This window comes from Abramis brama (assembly GCF_963993115.1).
Source record: "Abramis brama genome assembly, chromosome: 18".
In the NCBI taxonomy this organism is placed as follows: Eukaryota; Metazoa; Chordata; class Actinopteri; order Cypriniformes; family Leuciscidae; genus Abramis; species Abramis brama.
In genome coordinates this window covers 23,091,285-23,118,523 of record NC_139980.1, presented here as the reverse complement: position 1 = coordinate 23,118,523, position 27,239 = coordinate 23,091,285, and the positions used below count along the sequence as shown (strand labels likewise).

Here is a 27,239-nt window from a genome sequence, read left to right as displayed (position 1 = left end):
CATCTTGAGACAAAACAATGGCACTGACATATTTTAAGATTTGTCAGTGCAAGTTGCTTTCAGGTAAAACAGCTCAAACGTGCATTTTAGTCTGGGACTACAGGCTTAAACCTTGCCTGTGAAACCCGGGGTATATGTTGCAACTTGTATAGAATTATGCCAATGTTAGCAAAGTGTTGCGTTGGACAGAGGATTAACCCTAAACTAACAGGTTGTGTAACAGTGCCACACAGGGTGAAAAGCAAGTTGACATTATTAGGCATAAGAGTGTTTCTAAAGGAAAGGTCAATATTTTGTTAAAGTGCAAAAGGATCATTATGGGTCACATGAATGTAACTCTAATGTCACCATGACACCAATCCATTATTTTTTCATGTAGGTAGGTATACAGAATTGTATATGAATAGCCTACATATGCAATGTTTGCTCTGTTTAATATATAATATGTTTGCTCTTTTAAACTGCTGTTGGCAGAGCAGTGGTAAATATAATTTTGTTATATATGGTATATATTATTTATGTTATTTATTATTATTATTTATATGTTATTGTAAGTTTTTTTTTTTTTTTATCATGCACTGCAATGAAGACACCATTTAACCAATTGATTAAATATAACAGCCAGCTTACAAATACAACTAAATAAATAGCACGTGCACATTTTTTTCATATTCTTTCTTTTAAAACATGTCATCTTTTCCTGTAATTGCAATGTTACCACATTATTGGCTGTCTCTTCGAGTTGTTTTGAGCATGATTGGTTATTCAGACTGTCATCCAGGAATCTGGCCAATGGCAGCTATGCGCGCCTTTTACTGGTCAAGTTTGAATATTCGTCTATTAGAGTGTGTGTGTGTGTGTGTGTGTGTGTGTGTGTGTGTGTGTGTGTGTGTGTGTGTGTGTGTGTGTGTGTGTGTGGGATCTTCAGTACTAGCCTCCTTCGGTTCTGTGGCTTTTACATTGTTTAAAACATGGATTATTTTGCATCGTACTGTTACATTTTTATTTTGAGCGAGTTGCGGGATGTAAATGGACAACGAATTTTAACAACGTACGTGTAACGGACATATTGCAATCTGCGGAAGGTAAATAACTTTATTTTATATAAAAATACATTCTGCTACATCAAAATATAGTGTGTTAAATTGAGAAGCCAATTTTAAATGCGATTAGAGCAATATCGACATTATGTCAATGTTTCAGGCTAAGCATGTGTAAATATTGTCAGCTAACTTAGTTTTTGATAAAAAAAAATAAAAAAAGGAGCTATTGTAAAGCTGAACTGAGAACATTGTGTCTTTATACAGAGAGGAACTCGAACCACACTATGAAAACTAGGCTTTTGAATATTGTTGATCGCGGGATATCGGCCTACCGTCAAAATGATGAGTCATCATCATAATATGTTTTTGAGCTGGTGAGTAAAATTTTGCAAGCTTTTGCAAATGTCTCTTTTAGTAAGTAAATACAAATAGCTAATAATATTGCTGTATGTGTGTGTTTCCCATTATCTAGGAATTTTGGGAATAAATATTATCCAGCCACAAGATCTTCAGTTGCGGTGAGTATTGTCATAGTAAAATACACGTGAAATAGAGGCAGAACATGTAAACTCTGCTCAAAGGCACACTGTTCCAAACCCTCCAGACAATATTTTACCTGTCTTCTTGATATGAGTTTACGGGCCTAGCTGACCCAAACATAAATGTCCTTCCAAAATGAAATTATTTTCAAACCTGTATGACTTACTTCTGTGAAACACAAGAATGTTGGGAATAAAACAACATTGGAACCCATTTTATGGAAAAAAACAAAACAGTGAAGTCATTTCTCAAGATATCTTAATTAAGGTTATACAAAATAAATTCATACAGTTTTGGAACAACATGGAGTACCGGTAAATAACGAGAGAACTTTTTAGGACATGTTCCCAGGGTCCTTTGCTAAATTAACCATGGTTTTTATTATAGTAAAGTGTAGAAACAATGTTTTTATGGTGGATTGATTACAATAATTTATTACCATTTAGTTAGTGTAGCAAAACCATGGTTAATGTTAGTAAGGGTTCTCCAGATTTATATAGCCTAACACTTAAGGAAAACATAAAAAATGGTCCTATGTCACCCAGATCAATAGTCTGTTAACACACATTAACACACTTTTTAAATTTTCTTAAGATCAAGCATTGGAACAATGTTCACGGAGCAGAACAGGCACCAACAGAGAAACAAGTCCATCACTAGTAAGTATCCACTGCATTTTATAAAACCGTAGTCAATTTTAAAGGCACAGTGCACTCCAAAATAAAAATGATCTCTTTTTTTCTCCCTCGTGCCTGATTTATATCTGTCCCAGATTTATATCTGACTTTCTTTCCACAGAGATTTTTAGAAAAATTATCATTAAAGAGAATCATATAAAGAGAAATGTGGGAGGAGCTTGAATTTATTACCTAGCCCTGTTTGTTTGAACCGCGAGAGCCGTCAAAGCTTATGCTACTCCTACGTCATACATCGACAAGAGGCTTTTATAGTCTACACGTCGGACGCAAGCAACTTGCAGTTTTGCCCCCACCAACAACGCATAGTATTGCATACAATGGTGCGTCGCGTATCAAAAACTGGGACGACACATTTTGCTACGCATAGATGCATAATGGCGGCCGAAGTGTAGCGATGCGTAGCCTTGCAGGCGCGTATGCGTAGCGATGCGTTGACTCTATAACTCTTTGGGCGTAATTTGACTTGCATATGGCTGTCTGCTGGAAGCTAGTTATTTAAGTCGATAAAGTTATAAATATGGTAGGGCTGGGGGAATTAACACGTTAATCTTTGCGATTAATTTGAGATGCATAACGAGTTAAAAAAAAAATAACGCAATTAACGCAGCACTTTTTTTGCCTCGTTTTAATGACTTCCTGTTGCGGAAAAGGCTGCAAAATATGCCGTCCCGCCCCTCCGTGTTCGGCGATCAGGTTTTATTCTCACGCAGCTTTCATGAGCGGGTCTTTTCCGCACCGCGCTCTCCATTCCGTGTGTGTGTCGGCGCACTGACACACACACACAACATTGAGCAAACATTGAGCTCTTTGCTCAATGTTCTGCTCCGTGTTTGCGCTGCGTGTTCTGCTCTGTCGTTAACGGCCCAAACGCTCCAATCATGTACCGATCATGCACTGGAAAGCAAAGTCAAATAACGTGAATTTTCTCAGTAGTAGACTTCTGTGAAATAGCCCTACTGAGCTGGTATAGTCATGCTGGCAACAATGGTAAAATTACCTGCTCTGATCACATGCTCTTGTAATAATAGCTTTGTAGGACTATGTTTTATTTTGATAATTAGTAAAAAAAAAAAATATAATAATAAATTGTTAAATTGATTATGTTGATTGATTATTGAAAAATAATAATATATTGATATATTGATGTTTAATATTATTTTAATACAGGGCTATTTTCTGTTCCTTTTTTCCTGTGTTGTTTAATTAGGTTATTCTAAGTTTAAATATTGATGATTACAAGCTTGGGGGAAATGCAATTAATTGCATTTAATTACAGCAAATTGTGTAAATAATCAGTTACTTTTTTTTAATCGATTCCCAGCCCTAAAATATGGATATGTTTCTTACACGAACGCATCACTTCGCTTCACCTTTCGCCTTTATTAACCTGCCAGAGCCGTGTGGAGTACTTTTATCATGGATGGATGCATTTTTATGGACTTGTCAAAAAAATCCCACAGGGAGCTACAGAATAAGAAATCTTTGAAGTCCACTTTTTTACTGTCTGTTTCCATCAGTAAAATTACCGGTTTTTTTTGTTTGTTTTTCTCTCAGAATTGTGAGGCAGGAACACACAATTGCAAGAAAATATCAGAATTGTGAGCTGTCTTTTTTACTCCCCTCAGAATTCACCCTTCGAGGGAGTTTGATTGACAGGTATTTATTTTTTACATTTCTATTTTACAAAAAATATTTTTTTTCTACAGAAATTACACAAATTAAACGTTGAGACTTTGTTTCATATCAAAAGTAACCTGCTCTGTCTTGTCTCGGCGTTTAGACGTTTCAACGTTTTTTCTTTGATCCGCAATGTATTTTTCATTGCGTGACAACATGATGTGTGGCGTGAGAGCGCCATGGCTTGTTGGACATAGCAACAGTAACTAAAGGGGGCGGGTCTTTGCAAATTGCATTAACCATGGCTGCCTGTTAATTATCACTGGACTACTTCGCTCTCGCATCTCCCAAAAGTTTTTTTTTGTTTTGTTTTCTTGATTCCATTTTAATGGTTTAATTAAATTGCTATAACCAATTATTTAAAATGTAATGATTTAAGCAAAACTTTCTTCAAAGGTTAAACCAAACTTTTATTTGACGGATTGCCGTGTAGACCTTTGAGTCTCTCTGTGTTTTATGATGATAGTTTTTCTCAAATGAAGCTAAAATGCTGCTGAAGAGCGGCTGTATTGATGAAGTGCATTAATGTCCTCATATAGAAAAGACAGCAAAAACAAAATAAGCCAGAATTGCTTTTTTTTCTCAGGTTTTACTAATTTATCCTGTGATTCTGACTTTCAAACAGCCAATTGCGAGTTTATATATCGCACTTCTGAGAAAAAAAAGTTTGAATTGTGAGTCGCAATTACCTTTTTTAAAAATTGTATTCCATGGCGGAAACAAGCTTTCATATGCACAGACAGTAGCTCACATTTAACATGCAGATTGTGCGCACACAGAAACCTACTGGAGCACAGAAAGTTAGTGTCAACACTGTCCTGTGATTTCTCAATAAGAAACTGCGTAGAAACAGAAGTTATAGCATATTTCTTTCTGCTTTTGAAGTAACTAAAACTTACAGCTTAGCTAATAGCAAAGAGACGATACACAGGTATGATTAAATCACACTAGAAATTGTTCCATCGCCAATGCATTCAAATGCAGTTCTACTTTATCTGTATCTGATTTAAAACAAGCAGAAATCTGTAAGAAATGTAACAATCCATAGACAATATAACTGATGAAAATGAGCTGTTCGTGAGCAGAGCAGTGCAAAAGCATCGTGGGCAGTGCTGTGACATGCTGCAGCTGTGCTCAAGGTGACCTGAGTTCAAGGTTAACACTTCTCAAGCCAAGTTTGTAGTTTGTTAAAATAATTTAGCCTCTAGTTGTGTTATTAACATGTATATAATGGATTAAGTATATGTTTTAAATTACAGAAACAAAATAGATACTCATAAGGTATCATATTTATACTTTTAAATAAACTAATCTAATTAATTTCTGATTAATAATTAGGCTGGCTAATTTTGAAAGTTTTCAAAGTCAATATTGCTTGTGATCTTAATATGTAATATGTATTTGTATTATTTTTGTTTACACTGTTGCATGATCTTCTTTTATAGGCTATGAGGAAAAACTCTACCATGCACACAGAGAATGGAGCTCAATTCTGGGATAGCAGCTGAAAAACAAGAAGAGAAGAACAGTAGAACACCTATTAATGCAGATGACTTTATTCTTTTTCTGCAAGAACCAAGACAACCAAAGACTGATGATGAGCGCTCTGAGCAAACAGCAGTCAAGACTTTGACTTTACTGAGTTCTTCATGTAATGTTGGGCATCTACTGTACGCAGAACTTCTAATAATTTATGTGGATGCCATTCATAATCCTGTTAGATTTTTGTTTTATTTTAGAGATTAATAAAATTTTATGTTTTAACAATGTTATAGCTAAGCATTTTTTGTTTAAGAGAACATTTTGGGAACAAAAATAAAAACACCCCCTGAAAACTTTCTAAGAACGTTAGAGAATAATGTTGTAAGAATGTTACACCTAAACATTTGAATAATGTTTTTAAATAATGTTATCCGAACATTTAAAAGAACATTCTGGGAACAAAAATAAAACTATCCGCTTACAACATTATAAGAACGTTAGAGAATAATGTTATAAGAATGTTATTACTAAACATTTTAATAATGTTTTTAAAAAAATTTTCTCTAAACATTTAAAAAAACATTCTGGGAACAAAAATAAAACTACCCGCTGAAAACATTATAAGAACGTTAGAGAATAATGTTATAAAAATGTTACTACTAAACATTTTAATAATGTTTTTAAAGAATGTTCTCCAAACTTTTAAAAGAACATTCTGGGAACAAAAATAAAACTACCCGCTGAAAACTTTCTAAGAACGTTAGAGAATAATGTTAAAAGAATGTTACTACTAAACATTTTAATAATGTTTTTAAAGAATGTTCTCCAAACTTTTAAAAGAACATTCTAAGAACAAAAATAAAACTAGCCGCTGAAAACTTTCTAATAACGTTAGAGAATAATGTTAAAAGAATGTTACTACTAAACATTTTAATAATGTTTTTAAAGAATGTTCTCCAAACTTTTAAAAGAACATTCTGGGAACAAAAATAAAACTAGCCGCTGAAAACATTTATAGAACAATACATGCTAATGTTCTTAGAACATTTTTAGAACAAAAAATTTCTAGCTGGGTAAATATTGGTTGTAAATCTTGCATATCAATACTGTGCTGTGATACTCCGAAAGATTTAATGAAGTTATTATAAAGAAAATGTTTTGACATGATCATATAGACTCACACAGACATCAAAAATCGCAACAATGGTGACAATGAAAATAATTCAGATCAACTCTGAACTCGTCACAAAACAAGCTACTAAAGTCACAAAAAAGCTTTTGATTGTCACCATTTTTGCGATTCATTCGCTGATTTTTGATGTCTGTGTGAGTCTATATGATCCTGTCAAAAAAATTGACTCAAAACAAAATACTGATGCCACAATATTGCAAGGGTCATGTGAAAAATTGTTACATTAAACATGCTCTATAAAATTAAATGATCTCTCTATAATATGTAAACTCAACTAATAAGCTCAGAAATTTGACTCTTAATTATATCAATTAATCAGACTACTATATGATGACTATAACATCATCAATAAATGACCAACATCACCTGATGAGATTCCCTCCTCCATTTATTTCCGTAACAAATGTGTATCAAAAACACAGTTAAAACAGCCAGACAAAAACTAATGTTAAAAATGTAAGGGCCCATGAGCCCAACTAAAGCAAACACTGATCTCCATTATGGTGACATCAAATTTCTCCATCATTTCTGTTAAAGTTTTTTGCACTTTATTTAAATTGGCATATTTTACTTAAATGTTATGGTTTTTGTTTAGCAACTAGCTGCCAGTCATTTGACCATTTGTAGATTTACATTACCCCATTATGGTTGAATCACGGAAGCTACAGTACACCAGTTATACTTTGCCAAGAGATTTATTATTTATACATGTGTCAGACATACGAGAGAAACAGGCATATAAGAATAAGGCTACATGAGAGGTGGTCTTCATTTCTCTGTTCCCCATTCCTCTATCTTCTCACTCCATCATGCTAGCTGTAAATGGTTTCTCTGGGTTTATCCTCCCTCACCCCATCATCTCTATGTTTCTCCTTCCTCTCACCCCATCATGCCTTTATGTTTCTCTGAGGTGGTACAGTAAGATTGAGCTTATATACATCACTGAGCGACTTACAACTTCCTTGTAAGGTAGAAAAACATGTTGCTTGAGCTTTAAAAATTGAAGGTTATGTCATGCTTACATGGCGCAATCCACTTTCCATATTAAAGGTGGGGTATGTGATTTGCGAAACAGCCGGCAGATTTTGAAAATACACAACTCAAATGGTCCTACCTTCTTTCCTTTGACTCCACCCATTCGAAGAACATGGACATGATGGGGGAGGGGGGTATGGTACGACCGTTTGATTGACGCACTTACTGTCCAATGATTCTAGGTGGTCTTGGAAATGATTGGCTGGAGTTTTTCAAGTCCTGCCCGTTCCACAGATGATTAAATTGCTTAATTTTCATTTCAGTGCTTCTAACTCAGTGGCTGTAAGTGGGTTAGGAATAGGATTTCAAGTGATTTTGAAAAAATGGCCAAAAAAGAGAATCACATACCCCACCTTTAAGAAACTACCCTTGGTGTTTACATTTGCATCAGTGGAAACATCTCTGCTCAGTGAACGCTGCATTGCACACATACCTCTAAGCAAAATATATAACTTTCCAGTTATATTATTATTATATTATTAAAATGTTTTGTTACTGTTTAATTACAGATTATATTTATAATTTTACATACATTTGTATGTAATTTAAGAAAACAGAAAAAATACTGTATGAAAAATACAGTACATTTTTGTCACAATACCTAAAATAACAGCTGCATTTTTAATTCACAGATATTATTTGTAATTTTACAGAGTTTTGAGTAATTTAAAATGAAAGAAACGAACGTCAAAAAATCACAGTTATTTTATGTAAAATTAGGATTTTTTTTTTTACAGTGGATGCTTTGCATTCATGCTAACTTCAAACCCACATGCTAAAACAGTTGAGTTATGACTGTTAGGGGTGGGGATAGTTGTAACAGTTCATTAAAAATGTTACTACTAACCCCTTATAAAGATTCCAGTTATCAATCACTTCCTCTGTTAAGACAAAATCTTTTTCTTTTTCTTTTTGTGCATTGAGAGATTTATGTGGTAAATATGTTTTCATTGTTTATGCACAGGTTTTCTTATCGGATAAAAACATTATCCACCTCAAGTGAGCACATTTGTTTTTTGTTTTTTTTTTGTACACATCATTGTTTGTAGTTATTCCAGGTGTTAATAAGGCTCTGATAATAAGGCCTCTGTCTGCAACTGATGAATCTTTCTGTTAATTTACATGACAAATGTTTACAGAGGGTGCTAAAATGGTAAAAAAAATAATAAAATAAAAAAAAAAGGAGGGGGAAAACAGGACTGGCAACTCAAATATATAGTAATAATAAAATGTGTAACATAGGAAGTAATAATAGGGCACTATGCAGTGGAATAGATCAGAACAACTCATTTCATTTATTCAGGTTTACACTGATGGCTAAATTGGGAGCCCTAAAACTGGATGGCAGAGGCAAATCTGTCCATATCAAAATAACACTCACTGAAGCGGTAAAATATTGATTCATTCTAGAAGCTTGTAATAAATAACAAGTGCCAAAAATAGGCTACTCCATGCCAGACAAGAATATTCTTTAATAGAAGGAACATATAAGTAAAAGTCACAGGTAACATCAGCAAAGAGGCACAGATTATTTTCACACTTTCACAATGTTTAAAACTAATGCTACATTACACATCTTGAAGAAGTATAATACAGGATTATGATGAATGTCACAAAGCAAAAACTGTAGAACAAGTAGGCTTATGTCCTATTGAATTTAGGAAAGAAATACAAACCTCAGGATATCAGGCATTTACAATATTTAGCATCTTAAATAATAATCCAGACACAAAGAAATAAATATAGGCTATTTTAGAAACAGATATGATGCAATTCAGACTTGATTCTCTCCACACTCCAGTACAGTAGTAGGTACAGTAGGTGGCAGTATCCAGCTCGTTTGCAACGGCCACCAGTAAAACCCAGCGAAGAAGCAGCAGCATCAGTCCAGTCCAGTCCAGTACAGTACAGGCTTTTATTTTGATTTTTGAGGGACTTTTCTTGTGGATCGTGAAGCGCACACGTGTTGCCGTGAGTCCACGCGGAAACGTGCGGCAGATCATCATGGAGGAACACGATCAGGAGAGCAACAGCATGGACACGAATAACGACCAGGAGTGTGAGGATGAAGACTGCGATCCCACCGAGGATGATAATAATGAAGAAGAGTTCTCACTGGAGGATGTGTTGCGTTTGGGAGGGACAAAGGTGAGCTTTTAGCTTGTCTTCAACACACGTGTCATTACTCTATGAAAGATTAAAACATGTTCACACTGAAGGGACAAACTGCGAATGTATTATATATAACGTTATTCCTGAAATTCGAAGTTGAAGTTTCTTCAAATGAAGGCCTGTGACGTTGCAGCCCCTTTTTATATATTTAAAGGGAAAAAAATTATCTGACAGATATAAAAAATATATACACGAAACTATACACACGGACTTAATCTTCAAACACACATTTCAGGGCATGTCTTTCACCCATATATTTAACGTTATGAAACATGTCAATAAACTAAACTCAGGTCTTTTATATCATCAATCAATATCAGTGTGTCTTCACATGAACATGTTTCATGTTTTATGTATTTCTTATGTATTTGTTTTTGTCTGAGAACAGAGAAATTTGCATACTAATGGGAAAACTAACTGTTTAATGAACTATTCTAATTCTCAATAAATTGTTTTGATTAGCAACCCAAAATTACTTGGACAATTGGTCAGAATATTGTACAAATGCCAAATTAATAGGTAATCTGACATGGATGTCATTAATAATTCAGGACTGAATCAGTCTTGGGTAAAATATGGCAAGTATGCTATGCTATTTTGTTCTGAATGATTCTCACTTTATTTTGTAAACTCCATCTTTCTTTTTCTTTATAAGATGAAAAATAATTCTTTAGACATAGACATATTTATTACGATTTAAATCTTTACGAAACTGAGGCCAGAAATAATTTGAACAAGAGATTGAACAACCTAGTTATCATGAGAATAGAAAGCGTAAAGAGCCTTTAATCAGCTGAACATGGTTTCAGTGATAACAAAATGAGAAAATAGTCAAAACCCAGCAAATTGACCAGTTGTTTGTTAATAACAACCTTACAAGTAGAAATAAATGTAACAGTAAAATCATAAAAAATAATTATAAAACAATCTGCTGTAAATATTCATAATTCAACCTAAAGAATTTTAACTTCTTAGAGCAGCAGCTAGAAGCATATAAATGTATAGAACCCTCATTCATACTAAGATGTGCATTTGCATTTTCTAGATGTACATCTGTACACGTGTATTTATTTGTCTGGTTAGACATTTGAGTGGATCAAAACCTTTCATCAAAGTTCTACATGAATTTTGAACAATACCCGTTCTTGTCTTAGGACAACTTTTTTGATCTACTTCAAATGTTGACTACTGTATCTTTTTTTCACTCGACCCCTAATTTTCCACAAGTAATCTAAGAATATGGTGTAATGTGTATTGTTTGTCTGATAAATCATGTTGTTGTGTCATCACAGGCCGATTATGTCATGCTGGCCAACGTCAGCGACTCGAACGAGCTCCTCAATGGTGGAAAGAAAAACGCAATTGATGATCTGGAGAAGGGAGAGCTGGAAGATTTCATTACAAAGCTGGGCATTCGTGCCTATGCAGGGCAACAAATCATTCCAGATGGACAGGATGAGAAATCCTCGGAGCCAAGCAAAAAAGAAGGGAAAAAGGCAAAAAGTGCCAAATTGAAAGAGGATTCAAAGCCTGTTGTGAAAAATGCCATTAAACCCTCGACAGAAGAGCTCAAACAACCCCCTGTAAAATCTACACAACTTGAAAAAAAGCAAAAAAAGCAAAAACAAAAGAGCACAAACGTGTTTGAGTTTTACCCACGGCAGACTCTTCTTCTCAAACCCGGGGGTAAGTGGTTTGACATGGAGTACACCTCTGAGAGCACGTCTGTACCTCAGAATGAGTCTCTGGTTGCTCAGTACAAGGTTTTGGCTCAGAAACTCTACGAGAATGAAACTGTCCTCTACAAAACCAAGAAGAACTTCCAGAAAGGTGCCAACTCCACCTGGATGAAGAGCGTGGTGTCCACGGGGACTCTGACCGATAGGATGGCGGCGATGACCGTGTTAATTCAGGATGCTCCGATTCACGGTCTCCAGCACATCGAGAGCCTTGTGTCCCAGGTGAAAAAGAAAGGGAGTCGCAGACAAGGCCTTATGGCTTTGGATACTCTCAAAGAGCTGCTTCTCAGCGACCTTCTACCGAATAACCGCAAACTTTGGACTTTCTCCCAGCATCCTTTTGATCAGTTGGAGGAAAAAGCCAGTGGGAACAGGGACGCCCGGGACCGCAGGCTCATCCTCTGGTACTTTGAGCACCAGCTGAAGTTTCAGATATCAGAGTTTGTCGTCGCACTGGACGCAATGGCTCACGATACGGTCCAGACCACCAAAATGCGATCGCTTGCCACTGCCTACGAGCTGCTGTGCAACCAGCCGGAGCAGGAGAAAGCGCTTCTGGTGCAGGTCGTCAACAAACTGGGTGATCCTGAATACAAAATCGCCTGCAAAGCCTCGCACCTGCTGGAAACCGTGATTCACAAACACCCCAACATGAAGATGGTTGTGTGCTGTGAGGTCGAGCGCCTCATGTTCAGGTCCAACATCAGTGCGAAGGCTCAGTACTACGCCGCATGCTTCCTGAACCAGGTCATCCTGAGTCACGAGGAAGCGGACCTCGCTGCCAGACTCATCACCATCTACTTCACATTCTTCAATGTGTGTGTTAAGAAGAAGGACATAGAGTCTAAAATGCTCAGCGCTCTGCTAACCGGAGTGAACCGAGCGTATCCTTACGCGAAGAGTGGGGATGAGAATGTGTGCAAGCAGCTGGACACGCTTTTTAAAGTGGTCCACATCGTCAGATTTAACACGGCTGTCCAAGCCCTCATGCTGCTCTTTCAGGTCATGAACTCCCAGCAGACCATTTCAGATCGCTATTATGTAGCACTCTACAGGTAAACCAATGCTTGTTATTCTTCTGATGAACGACTAAAAAGTTAACGGAATGAGTCTAGGTGCACTGAATTTAAACCTTGGCTGAATCCGAAATTACCCCCTATACCCTTAAATAGGGCATTATTTGAGGGGATGGCCATTTGTAGTGGTGTCCCAATCCATAGTGGACGTTATTGAGTGCACTTATTCAATCCCACATTGCACTGCAATAACGAGTGTACAACCTACAGTGCAATGCATAAGTGAATACACCCATGCTAAAGTTGACTAAAAAGAGGAATAAAAAATCATATTTTGGAAATTGAACTTAATGCCTTAATTTAAAAAATTAGGAAAAATCCAACCTTTAAGGACACCAATTTTCTTTGTGAATGAATAATGTATCGTAAATAAATAAATGTTCTTCCTTAAAATACATGGTGCATAAGTGAGTACACCCCTATGTTAAATTCCCATAGAGGCAGGCAGATTTTTATTTTTAAGTATTTTTTTATTTATTTTTTTAGGATACTATGCATCCTGATAAAGTTCCCTTGGCCTTTGGAATTAAAATAGCCCCACATCATCACATAGCCTTCACCATACCTAGAGATTGGCATGATTTTATTTCAGTTAGCCTAAAAGCTAGTTTGATTTGCATTGAGAGATGATCTTATGGAAAGTACCCCATGCCAATCTCTAGGTATGGTGAAGGCTATGTGATGATGTGGGGCTATTTTAATTCCAAAGGCCAAGGGAACTTTATCAGGATGCATAGTATCCTAAAAAAAAATTAAAAAAAATACTTAAAAATAAAAATCTGCCTGCCTCTATGGGAATTTAACATAGGGGTGTACTCACTTATGCACCATGTATTTTAAGGAAGAACATTTATTTATTTACGATACATTATTCATTCACAAAGAAAATTGGTGTCCTTAAAGGTTGGATTTTTCCTAATTTTTTAAATTAAGGCATTAAGTTCAATTTCCAAAATATGATTTTTTATTCCTCTTTTTAGTCAACTTTAGCATGGGTGTATTCACTTATGCATTGCACTGTATGTACTCTCAACCGCTATCTGAATTCACTCACTTCTTTTCATTCACTCCTTCAAGTGAACAGTATTAGTGCACTAACGTAGGGAATTGTGTATGAGGGTTTAGGGGCCGATTTTGCCCGCCAGGTATCCATGGTAGTCACGTGACTGTAAAGTGTGAATTGAAGTGGCAGTACTTAGTTCTGACATCACTACATTGTGTTGCAAAGAAATACAGAACAAAACTTAAATATACAAATATGGCTTACAATATTTCAATTCAAAATGATACAAGATGATACTGCTTTGCAGAAGCAATGGAAAAGGAATATTTGGCCGATTAACAAATGTCTTCTAATTTATATCTAATTTAATCTTCTAATCCCTAACCCCATGTGGCTTTTTCATCTTTGACAAATGGGGTTAAAAGGATGGTGAATTGTAACTGACAAGCTCCAAAAACATGCCATAAAATGAGTCTATATACATTGTTTGTTAGTCCCAGTCTGAATTAATCTGATAGTTTTTTTGCAAGATCAATTGCTTGTTTACATAAGTGATATATCATATTTAAAAAAGAGAAGGAACTGCACGTATTGTCTATGCAGACTATCTAACTAAAAGTGTACAAGATTTGAGAAACACTTTTCCAATCATTTAGTCTGCATAAACTGTTAGCATTTTTGAGTGAAAAACAACACCGTAGCATTTTTTTTCACTCTCAGATGAAACATTATAGTATGGAAAATATGTATTTTACTAGGATTGGCTCGGCACAAATCTTTTTATTGCCTTTCTTTAAACACACTATTATTGTATAAGCAAAATCCAATATCCGCTGAACCTCCAATTTGTTGATATATTAATTTATGTATTAGTGCACAGTGTTTCTGTACAAATTTAGATATTGAATAAACATGTCTTCTTGAGTATTTTAAACTTGCAGTTACCCTCTTTTGCTGTTGAATGTGAGCTGCAGCCTGTTTAAGTGAAAGAATATGAGATTCATTCTTTTTTGATATTGTAGGAGTTTGCTATGGACACATGGTATTATTTTTGTGCAGGTATTCAAAAGTTATAAAGCCTTAAATTTGATTTTAGAAACACTGCAGAAACCCTGTTATATTTGCTGTATATGTACATGTCATTGGTAAATTGGCACAGAGAGCATTATGGTTCATGTCTCCATTTGTTTGCTCTCCACAGGAAATTGCTCGACCCAGGATTATTATCATGCTCAAGAAAGAGTATGTTTCTCAACCTCTTGTATAAGTCTGTAAAAGCTGATATAGTGATCAGACGGGTGAAGGCTTTTGTGAAAAGGTTACTTCAGGTCAGCTGTGAGCAGACCCCTGCCTTTATATGTGGTGCGCTATTCCTTGTGTCAGAGGTGATGAAGGACAAGCCAGGCCTCAAGTTACTGCTACAGGACGAGGGGGTAAGTCTACACACACACCCTCACAATCTACAGTGTAGTGTTTGCTCAGAGAGTTTCTTATTATTTGAGGAGATCCCACCCTCTCATGTATTACCCACTGTACCACTGGAGAAAGTATGACTGTCAACATGAATACATGTGTGCCTTGAAGAACAATAACATTATAGCCTTGGTGTCATTGAATTGCTCTTCGAATTGTTCTATTTAATCACATTTTGAGGTATAGCATAGGGTGACCATACGTCCTGTTTAACCAGGACATGTCTGGCAAGGATTTGGCTTTTGCTTTCTACAGTCACCATTCATTATGTTTACATTATTACATTATTTGACACTGACACGTACGTGCCAGCTTTGCAGGTCATGCATTCTGCTTCACACGGATCCCGATCGAGACGAAAACACAGTAATTTTCTTAGCAATGCTAAAACGCACATCAACCGATCACTTGTTTAGCGTTCATGTAAACACTACATTCAGATTCACCAATCGGAATTAATTCAGTCCTACTGAATCAAAAGGTGTGCATGTAAACAAAATGAATGGCGACGAGAAAGCAAAAGCCGTATCCCGGATATTTTGGGCGATCTCGAAATCCCGGCCGGACATGTCCTGGAATATGGTCACCCTAGTATAGCATAAACATGAACCCATCACAGAGTTGTCTGTAAAAAAAGGTCTTTCTGCAGGATGACGAGGAAGAGGTGTATCAGGATCTCAAAGAGGAAAGCGATGATGAGGAGGGACCTGTGGATCCTGACAGGGACGTACAAAAACAAAGCACAAAACAATGCCAGATGAAGCCCACTGCATCATGGGTACATCATCAAAATTTGGAAGGTGAGCCTCATTCATAGGCCTGTAACTCTTGATGGACACACTGAAGCTCGAGTCGCCATTGGCTAGTACATTTGTTTTATTTTACTCGCCAGACTTTTTACATGTTATACAAGAACAATGCAAATGAAAATTCTATGTAAATGTAATATGAAATACTATTATTAAAGACAAGCAAACAGTGTGTAATAAATTAAGAACAACTAATTAAACCACAAGCAATAGCACAAATAAACACAATAGAACAAAGATTAATTAAATAAACAGTGCTTTTCAGGTAGTTCGATACAGATTAGGTACAGAAAGTGACAATTCTGCCAACTCTTGGCCATCAGGCAGTCCTTTTTGTCGAGCCCTGCATTTAGATCTTTTATTTTTTAACTTAATCACAGGCGAGTGAAATGGTACACTTTACTAGCCATTGGCTAATCAAAGACATTTTAGTCACCTAGCGTGAAATTTGTTTAGCATTTTAGAGGGTTGGCCTATCACAATGAATACTTTATCGACTTGTACAGTATATGGACATGACACAATATTGACCATTGTGTTTACATGCGTGTTTGTTTACATAAGGTTGAATGTCACAACATTTTAGCCCCTGCTCATCAGAGACAGCGACCGGGCATCTCCTCTAGATATCTTCTCACGCACACACACACACATCTGGTTCACTATCATTGTGGGGACTCTCCATAGACGTAATGGTTTTTATACTGCACAAACTCTATATTAAATCCCTTCCCTAAACCTATCCATCACAAAAAACTTTCTTCATTTTTACATTTTCAAAAAAACTCATTCTGTATGATTTATGATCTTGTTTCCTCATGGGGACCTCAATTTGCGTGTTCCCTGTCGGAATGTTTGTCTTTGTTTTGGTCTGTGTGACTCCGCCCACTTGCCCACTGTCAATTTACCCAATAGTATTTCGACACCCTGGGTTGCCAGTTGGCGTAAATCACACCTTATTGCAGCCATGGAAGCCAGAAAATTACAACTGGGTAAGAGATCGCAGATTCTACCTGACCTAAAAAGCCTTGGGATCGATCTAAAAAGCTCTATGAGAGGTATATTAAAGGGTTAGTTCACCCAGAAATGAAAATTCTGTCAGTAATTACTCACCCTCATGTTGTTCCAACCCCGTAAGACTTTCGTTCAAATTAAGATATTAACACGAATTAAGATATTTTTGATTAAATCTGAGAGCTGGATCACTCCCTCATTGGCTTCTATGGGATCAAAACTTGACGGCCCAGAAAAGTTAGACAAAACAAAACAAAAATAACGACTTTATTCAAAGTCGCTTGATAAACTTATGGTAGAGCCACTGTAGTCACTTGGACCATTTTAAACATTGTCTTTACTAACTTTTCTGGGCTGTCAAGTTACGATCCCATCAGCTTATGGAGGAGTGAGCCAGCTCTCAGATTTAATCAAAAATATCTTCATTTGTGTTTCGAAGATGAACGAAAGTCTTACGGGGTTGGAACAACATGAGGGTGAGTAATTACTGACAGAATTTTCATTTTTGGGTGAACTAACCCTTAAAAACAACAATAAATCAACTCGTCAACTTATTGTAAGGCTTCCATTGTCAATTGCGCTCGCTCCTGTTGCGTGTCCTCAATCTGGCAACCTGTGTGAGCATCGAGTCTGAAGAGGCGGGTACGGGGAAAAACCCATTTCAACGGCTAGCTGTCAATATTACATACTGCACCTTTAAGCCATGTTAAGAGTTTTTGACATTAGAATGTCACTATTGAGAATTATTTTTTTTAATTTTGTCAATTTGTCTCCACATGCCACTGTTCTCTTATGAGCCTTTTTCTTTATTTTAAACCCCTCATGTCTTCAGGTGGTGTAAAAAAGGAGATGTATGACCCCATGAACAGAAACCCTTTGTACTGTGGGGCCGATCACACGGCCCTCTGGGAACTGCAGAAGGTACCAAGACTAACACTGTTTTTCTATTCTTCTCATTATTACTGTGATTTGTGCTCTGACGTCATGCTCTATCTTTCAGCTCTCCTTTCATTTCCATCCCTCCGTGGCTCTTTTTGCTAAGACTCTATTGCAGGTAACAACTTTCAACTTGTAACAACTTGTTTAAAGTCACCCTTAAAATGCTCCCTATTCACTCTCTTGACAAAAAATGTTTGTCTTTTGTAACCTTTCATCCAAATGTAGAAACTTACTCCACCTCGAAACAACGCATCCAGTGTAGACAGCATCACTGGTTATAATGGGTTCTGTTGTCGCATCGCTCATGTCTAATGTAGACACGCCGATAGATGCCAACAAACAACTTTTCATTTTAAGAGTGTACAGAGACAAGAGAGCCTGTTCCAGATTCTTTCTCTGCGATTCACTGTTGCTTGGCAAAATAGTGTGTGAGTGCCACCTAGTCAGTTCAATGACAGCGGTGGCTCCGGGCACATGACCAATTGTTTGGCCAGTTTTTTTTTTTGCAGTGTGACAGAAAAGATCTAAAGATCCCTCCTTGTAAAAAAAATTATAATAATTGACTGCATTCAAATGTTTGTGTCAGACGCAATTAACAGCAAATTAATTAATTAAAATTAAAATGTTTATCATAGGGAATATTTGTCTTGTTATAAACAGGCCTTAGAACTCATTCATATTTCCATTCCAATGTGCTACATTTCTATTGTTTTTCAATGTAAATGCTAGAAAACATGCTAGAAGGACGTTTTCTGCGCTCAAGTCGAAATAAGTTCAACTTTTAAAAACACGTTTCTAGACCTTGCGCATTAGTCAAATCAAGTCCCCTTTATTTATATAGCTTTTAAACAATACAGATTGTTTCAAAGCAGCTTTACAGTGATAAACAGGGAAATAATGATTCAATAATGCAATCTGATTTCAATTCTGATAAGCAAGGCTTGAACTATGGAACTTTTTTAATAGATTTCCCTCTGGAATATTCCACTTTGGAAACTGTAGACTTACACACGCACACACACATTAAAGTATCTCCCGCTATGAGAAGACTTTATTTGACGGGGAATGGCCTTAAAATTAAAGGTGAATGACGCTGACAGAGGTCACTCATACTTCATTAAATAAATAATAAACTGTTACTTTTGCTTAAATACATAATACATGAAACTGTTTTGACAGTATATTGATTATGTAGCTAAGGGTGTTGAGCAGAGTTACGCAGTGATACAGCCCGGTGAATCGGTCATAACCATGCATCATAAATAAAACAGCTATTGACCAATCAGCATTAAGGACTGGAACGATCCATTTTATAAATGCTTATATAACACAGTACAATTTATACAGTACAAGTTTTGTCATTTTATTTCTCATTCAAACCAGTTGTAGTTACTGGTTCAGTTATTTTATAGCTATTAAACCATGTTAAATGCATAAAACTCAAAGTAAAATATTGATTATCTATATCGACCACAACAAACAATGAAATATTGACATCAACTCAGAATTTCCATATCAGTGCATCCCTGTATAATCGGTGCATCCCCACTGCAATAATTTCAATTTGAGGAAAAAAAAAAAATCTCAGTTTTCAGTTTATGCATTTCATTATTGTAAAAGGGAAAGAATGTTTTTCCTGGCGAGTTTGTGTTATGGATGCCATTACACACTGATTAAGTGCTGTCCTTCAAGTAACGTGTATTTAAGATATTCTGACATATGTTCAGTGGTTTCTTTAAAGGAATTTAATTTTTTTTGCGGATATCCATGTGATATTCTCAGCACTATGCAGTAGAAATGTTTTAATAATAGATTTTCCAGGTAATTTTTACATTTTATTAAGGTAATTCTAAGAGATGTTATGCAAAACTCCAACCTGTGTGGATATAAAATGTATTCTTTCAGGGTATCAGAAGCAGTATTCTATTTAATTACTGTAGGAATGTAGAAAAATATATAGTTGACAAGTAACTGTGTGTCTGTTTGTCTAACTGAAAACGTCTGAGCTTCAATGTTTTTAAATAACAGGATTTTTCTTCAGAGCTTGTCCTTGACCTACATTTTCATTTATTTATTTGGTCACTCTTTATAAGTCATGGTGTCTTTAACTACTATGTACTTAAAAAAACAAGTACAATGTACTTATTGTGTTGATGTTGTAATGTAAAACACTATTGAGGTGGTATACAGGTTTAGGACAGGTTTGGTGGTGTTAAAATGTAAGGAAAAGGTCAATCATTATTTGTAATTACAGAAATTAATTGGAGCTTTAAGTACATACAGGTAGTTGTTATAATAATAATAATAATAATAATAATAATAATATAGGTTCAATTTTAAACATGTATGTACACAAGAAGTGCATTGTATCAAATTTTTTATTTAAATGTTAGTGCATAGAAGTTAAAGACATCTAATATAAAGTGGGACCTTCATTTGACCCCCAGGGAGAGTTCATTCTGTACACGGGGGATCCGCTTCAGGACTTCACGCTTATCCGATTCTTAGATCGCTTTGTGTATAGGAATCCAAAGCAAATGAAGGGAAAACGTAAGCAAACTCAACAAAATTACAATTTAAGCTCTTGAACTGGTGACTTTATTAATTTTGCTAAATCTATTCTTTATATTCTAGAAAACACAGATGCTACGCTGATGCAGCCCAAGTACAGGAGGACACTCAGCAATGTAAAGTCATTACCTGGTGAGTCCTGCATTGTTGTGGGTGACAGGTCAAGTAAATGAGCTTCTCTGTAGAGTTTTTTTTTTTTTTTTTTTTAGTTAAATAATGGAACTATGGACATTTATTAAACAAAGGCAATTTAATCATAAAATTACTATTGTTTTGCATTTATAAATGCCTTTACTTACAATATTACATGTTTTTTTTCTTGTAAATGCACATTTGACAGTAAAGCACTGAGCTTGAGTTCAGATGCAGATAAAATTAACTTTTAACAACCTAATTTTTGTAGGGGGGAAAAAAGAATATTCTGCTCTTATTAAATGTACCATTGTTCTCCTTCAGTATCATACTGAACTGACAGGCAGCTTCAGTGATTATAAAAGGAGCGCTCTTTACTTTGTGTAATTCTTCACAATTTGAAGTTTTTGTTTTTCATGACACTACTTTTCCTACTTCATACTTCAGAACAAAAAGTGTCAAACTTTGACAAATTTATTTCTTGATGATTTGGTATTTTATAATTTCATAACATCTAAATATAAATGTAAAGCCAAATGTGTGAAAATAAACTATTAGGGAGTGGAAATGGCCAAAAAAAAGTCGATACATGCTCCTATGCCGCCATCTACTGGTTATAATGGTAATTTTGTATTTTTTTTATTTTTAAATAAAAGCGTTTGTTTGCCACGTGTTAGTGCTCCTACCTCTTAAAACTTTTGATTTTAATCTTTGATAGATGAACAAATACTGTTTTTGGTTCTGACAGTAAAAATAACATTTAAACTGGATAATATTTATAGCTTTGAAGTGCTGGAAGAAGTGTTAAGCACTAAGTCTTTGAAAAGTGCTTGAATTTCACTCTTAAAAGGTTGTACGAACCCTGAAATGAAAAATGTATAATTATTTTACTATTTCTGCCACAATACCATAGTTACAGCCAGGTTTGCTACATTAAACCCATGGTGAATGTTGGTGATTTGTGGATTGAAATGCCTATTGTTAGTTCAGGGCACATTGCTTCTCCTGGTCTTCCAAGTCAGCGCTGTTTGATCTGATATAGTTTATAACAGAGAATTCTGCGCTGAATTTGAACGTTCCTCACTATATCTCACAGCGATGTTATTAATACTGTGGTGAATTCAAATGCTTTCTCACTGAATGTCCTAGTGTTGCGTAGTAACTGACACGTGATCGAGACCGGCCCACGATTACCTGTTCTGAGGTCACGCTTTTTTCTTCTTCTCTTTAAAGAGAAGCGCAGTTTAGTTCTGCTTTTGTTTCGTTTGCCATTTGATGTTTCTCATATGCAACAGAAATGGCAACTCTTAGCAGTTGGGCAATGTGGTGGTGACACCAGTGTGACCTCTAACAAAATTTTGTTGCACCTGCTATAAAAAAGATCACAAATTGCGACCATTTGGCCCCAGTCTAGAGCCCTGCATGAACCATTTCTAATGAAGGTTGAAGTAATGAAGCCAATAAATGTTTGAAGAACTTCTCCTAACGTTTCTATAATGCATTCAACTTTTGGACCTTATTTGTAGACAAATTTGCTTTGTAATTTTAGATCTAAAACTTGTGTACATTTTGTGTATTATTTCTTATGTATGTGAAAGTTAAGTTGTATGGTAGGTCATGAACAACAACACATTTTTTTATTGTTTTTTTGTACAGTTAACTGTGACGAATATCTGGCCAAAGAGGAGAGTCAGATACCTGTGGATGAGGTGTTCTTCTACAGGTTAGTAGAAGCTTCAAGCAAATACAAAAGACTGTTACTTAAGAGTTGATGAAAACAATGTAACTTTGCTGTTATGTGTCATTCAGGTACTTTAAGAAGCGCGATGCAGAGAAACGGTGGAAAAGGCCAAACCGAAAGGAAGACAATGAGAGTGTGGAGGACGTTGACGATGATGAATTTGATCGGGTTCTTGGTAGGCCCTGAAATCAAAACAATTCAGCATTATACTTTTGATCTTCCTATTGTGAGTAACCTGCCTGAAATTTTGTCTCCTCAGATGCTTTTGAAGGAGACAGCTTTTTCACTGAGTTCAAGGATGATGATTTGGACTTTGCAAGGTATGTTCAGTGCTGTTTACACTTCTTATCCAAAGAAGAAAACATAATCAAATGGATAATCAGAAATGATCCATTTTTGACAATTGACCACGAGTTGAGTTGAGTTTTCCGGTATTTTGCTGCTGATGTGTAGGGTTGTGCGGTTAATCGAAATCATAATAAGATCACAATGCGAGCATGCATGATTTCTAAATGGCAGAAAACACGGTTTCTCCGCCACTCCCCTCACTGTGCAATCAAAGTCAATCAAAATGCAGCATGCCTAAATCTAGAGCAAGAACAGAACAGTGTGAGCTTAACATTACGACATGGAGAAAAGCATAGAAACAGGGAAGTTGAATTTGAATTTTTTGATACAGGAGAGATGATGAATCACAGAGCCAGTCAATTTGCAAGACCTGTCACACTATTGTTGTGGCAAAACAGAGTAATGGCCGGTTCACACAGAATGCAGGTCTCCAAAGTTTTTTTTTGACATTTAACTTTTAACTTAAGTGTGCAGTCAAAGAAACAACATCAACAACAAAAAAAAAATTATTCTAAATGTTTTTCTGAGGGGAGACTTTTATTTTGAAAGACGTGCTTGTGTTGAGACTTCTGTCAGGGTCTGAGAAAAACGCGTTGTCCTGATTCAGTATCTGCGGTCTATTCTATCGTTTTTATTTTGAGAAAAATAAATTTGCTTTGTTTATATATATATATATATATATATATATATATATATATATATATATATATATATATATATATATATATATATATATAAAGTGGGTCGCGGCTTGATGACCATGGGAAAGTGTGGGTCCCATGGTCAAACCAGTTGAGAACCATTGCACAATTATTTTTGTATTCCAAAGCTGTGGTGATGTTTTGTTGTGTTAGTGAATATATTCTTTTGCACAAATCGTTGTAAATTATCTTAAAATCTTTATCCAGTAATGTTAATAGCAGTTAACGTGGCCAAACGATCTTTGTTGCAGCAATGTGACGCCTAAGTCCAAGAAAGGTGAAGATCCAGAAAACTCTGATGTCTCTGACTCTGACGATGATCTTGATGATGAGGAGGTCTCTCTGGGCAGTATGGAGGATTTTGAAGATGAGTTGGAGGATGAAGGTGGAGAGTTCATGGACACAGAAGATGCTGCTGCTGATGATGATGATGAAGCAGGTGTGTCAAAACAGCAATTTTCATTATCAAGCTTATAAGTATGATTTTGTAATTTCAAAGATAATGCAAAATGAGAAGAAATGGAAACGATTTCCATTAGAAATCTAAGAAAGAAAAAAGGTAATTGTATCAGCTGGATGACTGGCCCTGATTAAAGAATCGCTTTTTTTGGTGAATATCACACAACCTGGTGAAATCCTTCTTCATTGTATCCATTGGGAATGGTAACTGGTCTATACAGCTATGGTGTTTTCAGTATTTCAGTAATTTGAAGCAGATGCAACTCTACACAAACTCTCATTACTGTATATAATGTAATAGTGTTTTTGTGAGATTTACCCTTATGTTTTTTCCTAATCAACTGAATCGACTTTTTTTCTCTCTTGTGTGTGTGATTCCATCGTCCCAAAGGCGCTCAACCTGTAAAGAAAAAGAAAAGAACAAAGGACCAAGCAGTGTTTGCATCAGCTGAAGAGGTAGATGGTTTATGGGTTAAATACAAGATCCATAGAAGTATTTTTGATATGCTTAATTCTTGTTTGTTTGTTTTTAAACTAAATTAAATCAATATTTGATGTGACCACCCCTTGCCTTTTAAACCTGCTTTATTTCTTAGGTACTTACACAGTTAAACTAGCCTGACTACGTCAGACTTCCTACTTCCGCTCAATTTCATTTCGCTTCTGTATTCAGTCTGAGAAAGTGTAATAGCTTTCCGTTTTCCTCCGGCCTGAAAACAGCCGGCCAATCAACGAACAGAGGGCGGGCTGAGAGCCGTGACGTAGATGCTGATTGTACCTTGGATGCGTAGATTTACTTCACATAATCTGCAAAAGTCGTTCACAGCCATGTTCACTCGGGTATTTCGCTCAATGGTTTTGTTTTCGCATCATACATGTGTTTACAGTGGAAGTTAGATGCGGCTGAGCATGCGCATAACACACGCCATAATCAAACGTTATGTGATTGGCTTACGGGTAACCAATGATTTTAAACTTCCGACAAGCGCAGAGTTTGGTATTACCAGGCTACAGTTAAACAGCAGGAATGTTCCAATCTTTTTTATATGACACAGACAGCTTGCTAATATATGGAAGGGCTTAACCGTAACCTTTAATAAACCAGTTTACAGTTGAAATAATTATTAGTGAATTAGATGTGCACCTAGGTCAGAAGAAAGGAGATTTTAAGCACCTTTCTAATGCAGCTGAATGAACCGGAAATGTCTTTCTAAACAGTTTGGGTGTTTGCTGGAAGAAAACGCAGGCTTGAAGTTTGAAAACACTGGTATGAATGCAATGGCCAATACGGACAAAGCCGGTGAGTGCTGATAATAGATATTTTTGTTTTCCAGTGAAACAAATTTTGATATACAATTAAAATGCTTAATATCATTCCTGCATAAACTGTTTCTGTGAGTGCACAAAAGCAGCAAGTCTGTAGTTTCTTCTTTCAATAGATGTCAATTAAATTTTTCCTGATTTCCCTGTGTCTCTTCCATCAGATGTTAAGCAGCTGAAGTGGGAAGTTCAACGGAATGACTGGATCCTTGGGAGAGATGTCCAAACTCTCAGGAGGAAAAAGGCCACATTCAACAAGAGAAAGTTTGGAGTAACCAAAAAGCGTCAGAGTGTCAATAGGAAGAAAATAAAAACTTAAGTCTTCAATTTCTTCTCCAGCTTGATGGACCAGACCTCCTAAACTGCTTCACGGATACATGAACCATGCCCACTGACTGAACCTGTAATATACGGGACAGGGACGAATGCTATTCCATGTTTCTATTATATTATAGCTGTAGTGTTGTTAAGTGGTTTAGTCAATATTGGCTGTTTCACACGTGTTGTATTAAATCCAGGGTTCCTATATTCTTTGGAAAATGCTTGATTCTGTTATGCTTTAAACATTTTATATTTTAACATCTCCCTTGAAAATGCTTGGTGTTTTTTCTTTTCTTTTTACAATAAATACAACTAACCTGGAAACAACAAAACTAATTAGATCAGGGTTTCTGCAGGTCTTAAAAAGGTATTAAATCAGAGCACAAGTAATGGCATTATAGCATGCACTGCAAAAAAAATATGTTCCTTAAAATGTCTTGTTTTCAAGTACAAATATCCTTAGAAAGCAAGACATAACATCGTTATTTTGCTTTTTTAAGAATTAAAGATGAAATTAATTGTTTACATGTAAAAAAAAAGAGCAAATGTCAGTTTAATTTAAGCTTTGAACTAGTTTGATTTGTCTGAGCCCATTGGCAGATATTTGTTCTCACTAATCATAAACTCTTCATTTTGGTCAGTTTTACAGAAAAAGGAGACTTATCTTAAATCATATTGCTTCTCACGTAAATGCATCTGGATTTAAGAATCTTTCGAAATTAGAAATTTGGAAAACAAGTCATACTGAACACCAAGAATATTCCTTTTTTTTCATATATATATATATTTTTTTTTAGTATAATGAGAAGGTACAGTAAACGTCCATATTCTAGTGGTTGGGAAGCTTTTTTGTAAAACCATTTAAAAAGTAATAGCTGTACATATTAACTTTAAATTGTATACAAAAACAACTTGTGTTCTCCCTAGATATTTACATTTAGAGAACACATTGACAATTTGTGTTCCCTTCACTTTATTCCTCACATTTGGAGAGAGTCAAGTCACTTTTATTTATATAGCAACTTTTATATAATACAGATTGTTTCAAAGCAATTTTGCAGTAATAAACTCTAAAAAAAATAAAAGTAAAGCTGTAAAGCTGCTCTACAGAAGACAACTATCATTAATCAGCTCGAGTCAGTTCAATGTTTCGTAATTGAAACAATCTTCATTATTGTTTTATAGCCCAATTAGGCTATTAAAGGCACAATATGTAACTTTTTTGCTTTAAAATTAGCAAAAATCACTATATCTACGTTATATTTTTTTTTTTAGTTGTGTACTTACATTATCCCGACTGTTTCCAACAACTTTCAAACCAGGAGAAATTTTAATTTAATTTTTAGACATGGCACGTTTCTTTATTTCCGTTTTGTCGCAGTCAATGGCGTCATATCCGCGTTGTCCCTGGTTTCCGCTCGTACTGCCATGGTAACCAGAGCTATGAGCAGAGCCCTCTGATTAACCAAAGCGACAGACGCAGACAACTGTGGAGTTCGCAATGTCTATTTGCACGCTGTTGTTGTTTCGTTCAAACATTACGGACCATGGCAAGCAGACTTTGGATAAAAAAGGAGAACTAAAACGAGAATCAATATCAGCGCGGTGTTTTCGAGATGCCTAGAGCTCCCATAGACAGTAACATTATATAAACAAGAGCTCCACGTCCGAGACTTCGACCGCTCCTACATGTACTTATTAAACAGGTGAGCACATTTACATAAAACTAATCAATGTTATATAGTTAAACAATG

General features: G+C 35.8%; 1 protein-coding gene and 1 long non-coding RNA gene across 2 annotated transcripts; both read left to right on the top strand.

Annotated features, from left to right (window-relative positions):
• Positions 1-900: 900 nt before the first annotated feature.
• Positions 901-5,730, top strand: LOC311069067. The gene is made up of 6 exons (XR_014603468.1): positions 901-1,085; positions 1,308-1,417; positions 1,516-1,561; positions 2,178-2,242; positions 3,836-3,937; positions 5,404-5,730. It is a non-coding gene; the product is annotated as an uncharacterized lncRNA (long non-coding RNA).
• A 3,832-nt stretch (positions 5,731-9,562) lies between these two features.
• cebpz (CCAAT enhancer binding protein zeta) lies at positions 9,563-25,747 on the top strand. The gene is made up of 15 exons (XM_084090612.1): positions 9,563-9,815; positions 11,132-12,633; positions 14,859-15,090; positions 15,780-15,930; positions 17,786-17,874; positions 17,954-18,007; positions 20,340-20,442; positions 20,527-20,595; positions 22,252-22,318; positions 22,405-22,511; positions 22,596-22,656; positions 23,637-23,824; positions 24,236-24,300; positions 25,063-25,144; positions 25,329-25,747. The coding sequence occupies exons 1-15, from the start codon at positions 9,672-9,674 to the stop codon at positions 25,481-25,483; spliced, it is 3,069 nt and encodes a 1,022-aa protein (XP_083946738.1). The 5' UTR covers positions 9,563-9,671; the 3' UTR covers positions 25,484-25,747.
• Positions 25,748-27,239: the final 1,492 nt, after the last annotated feature.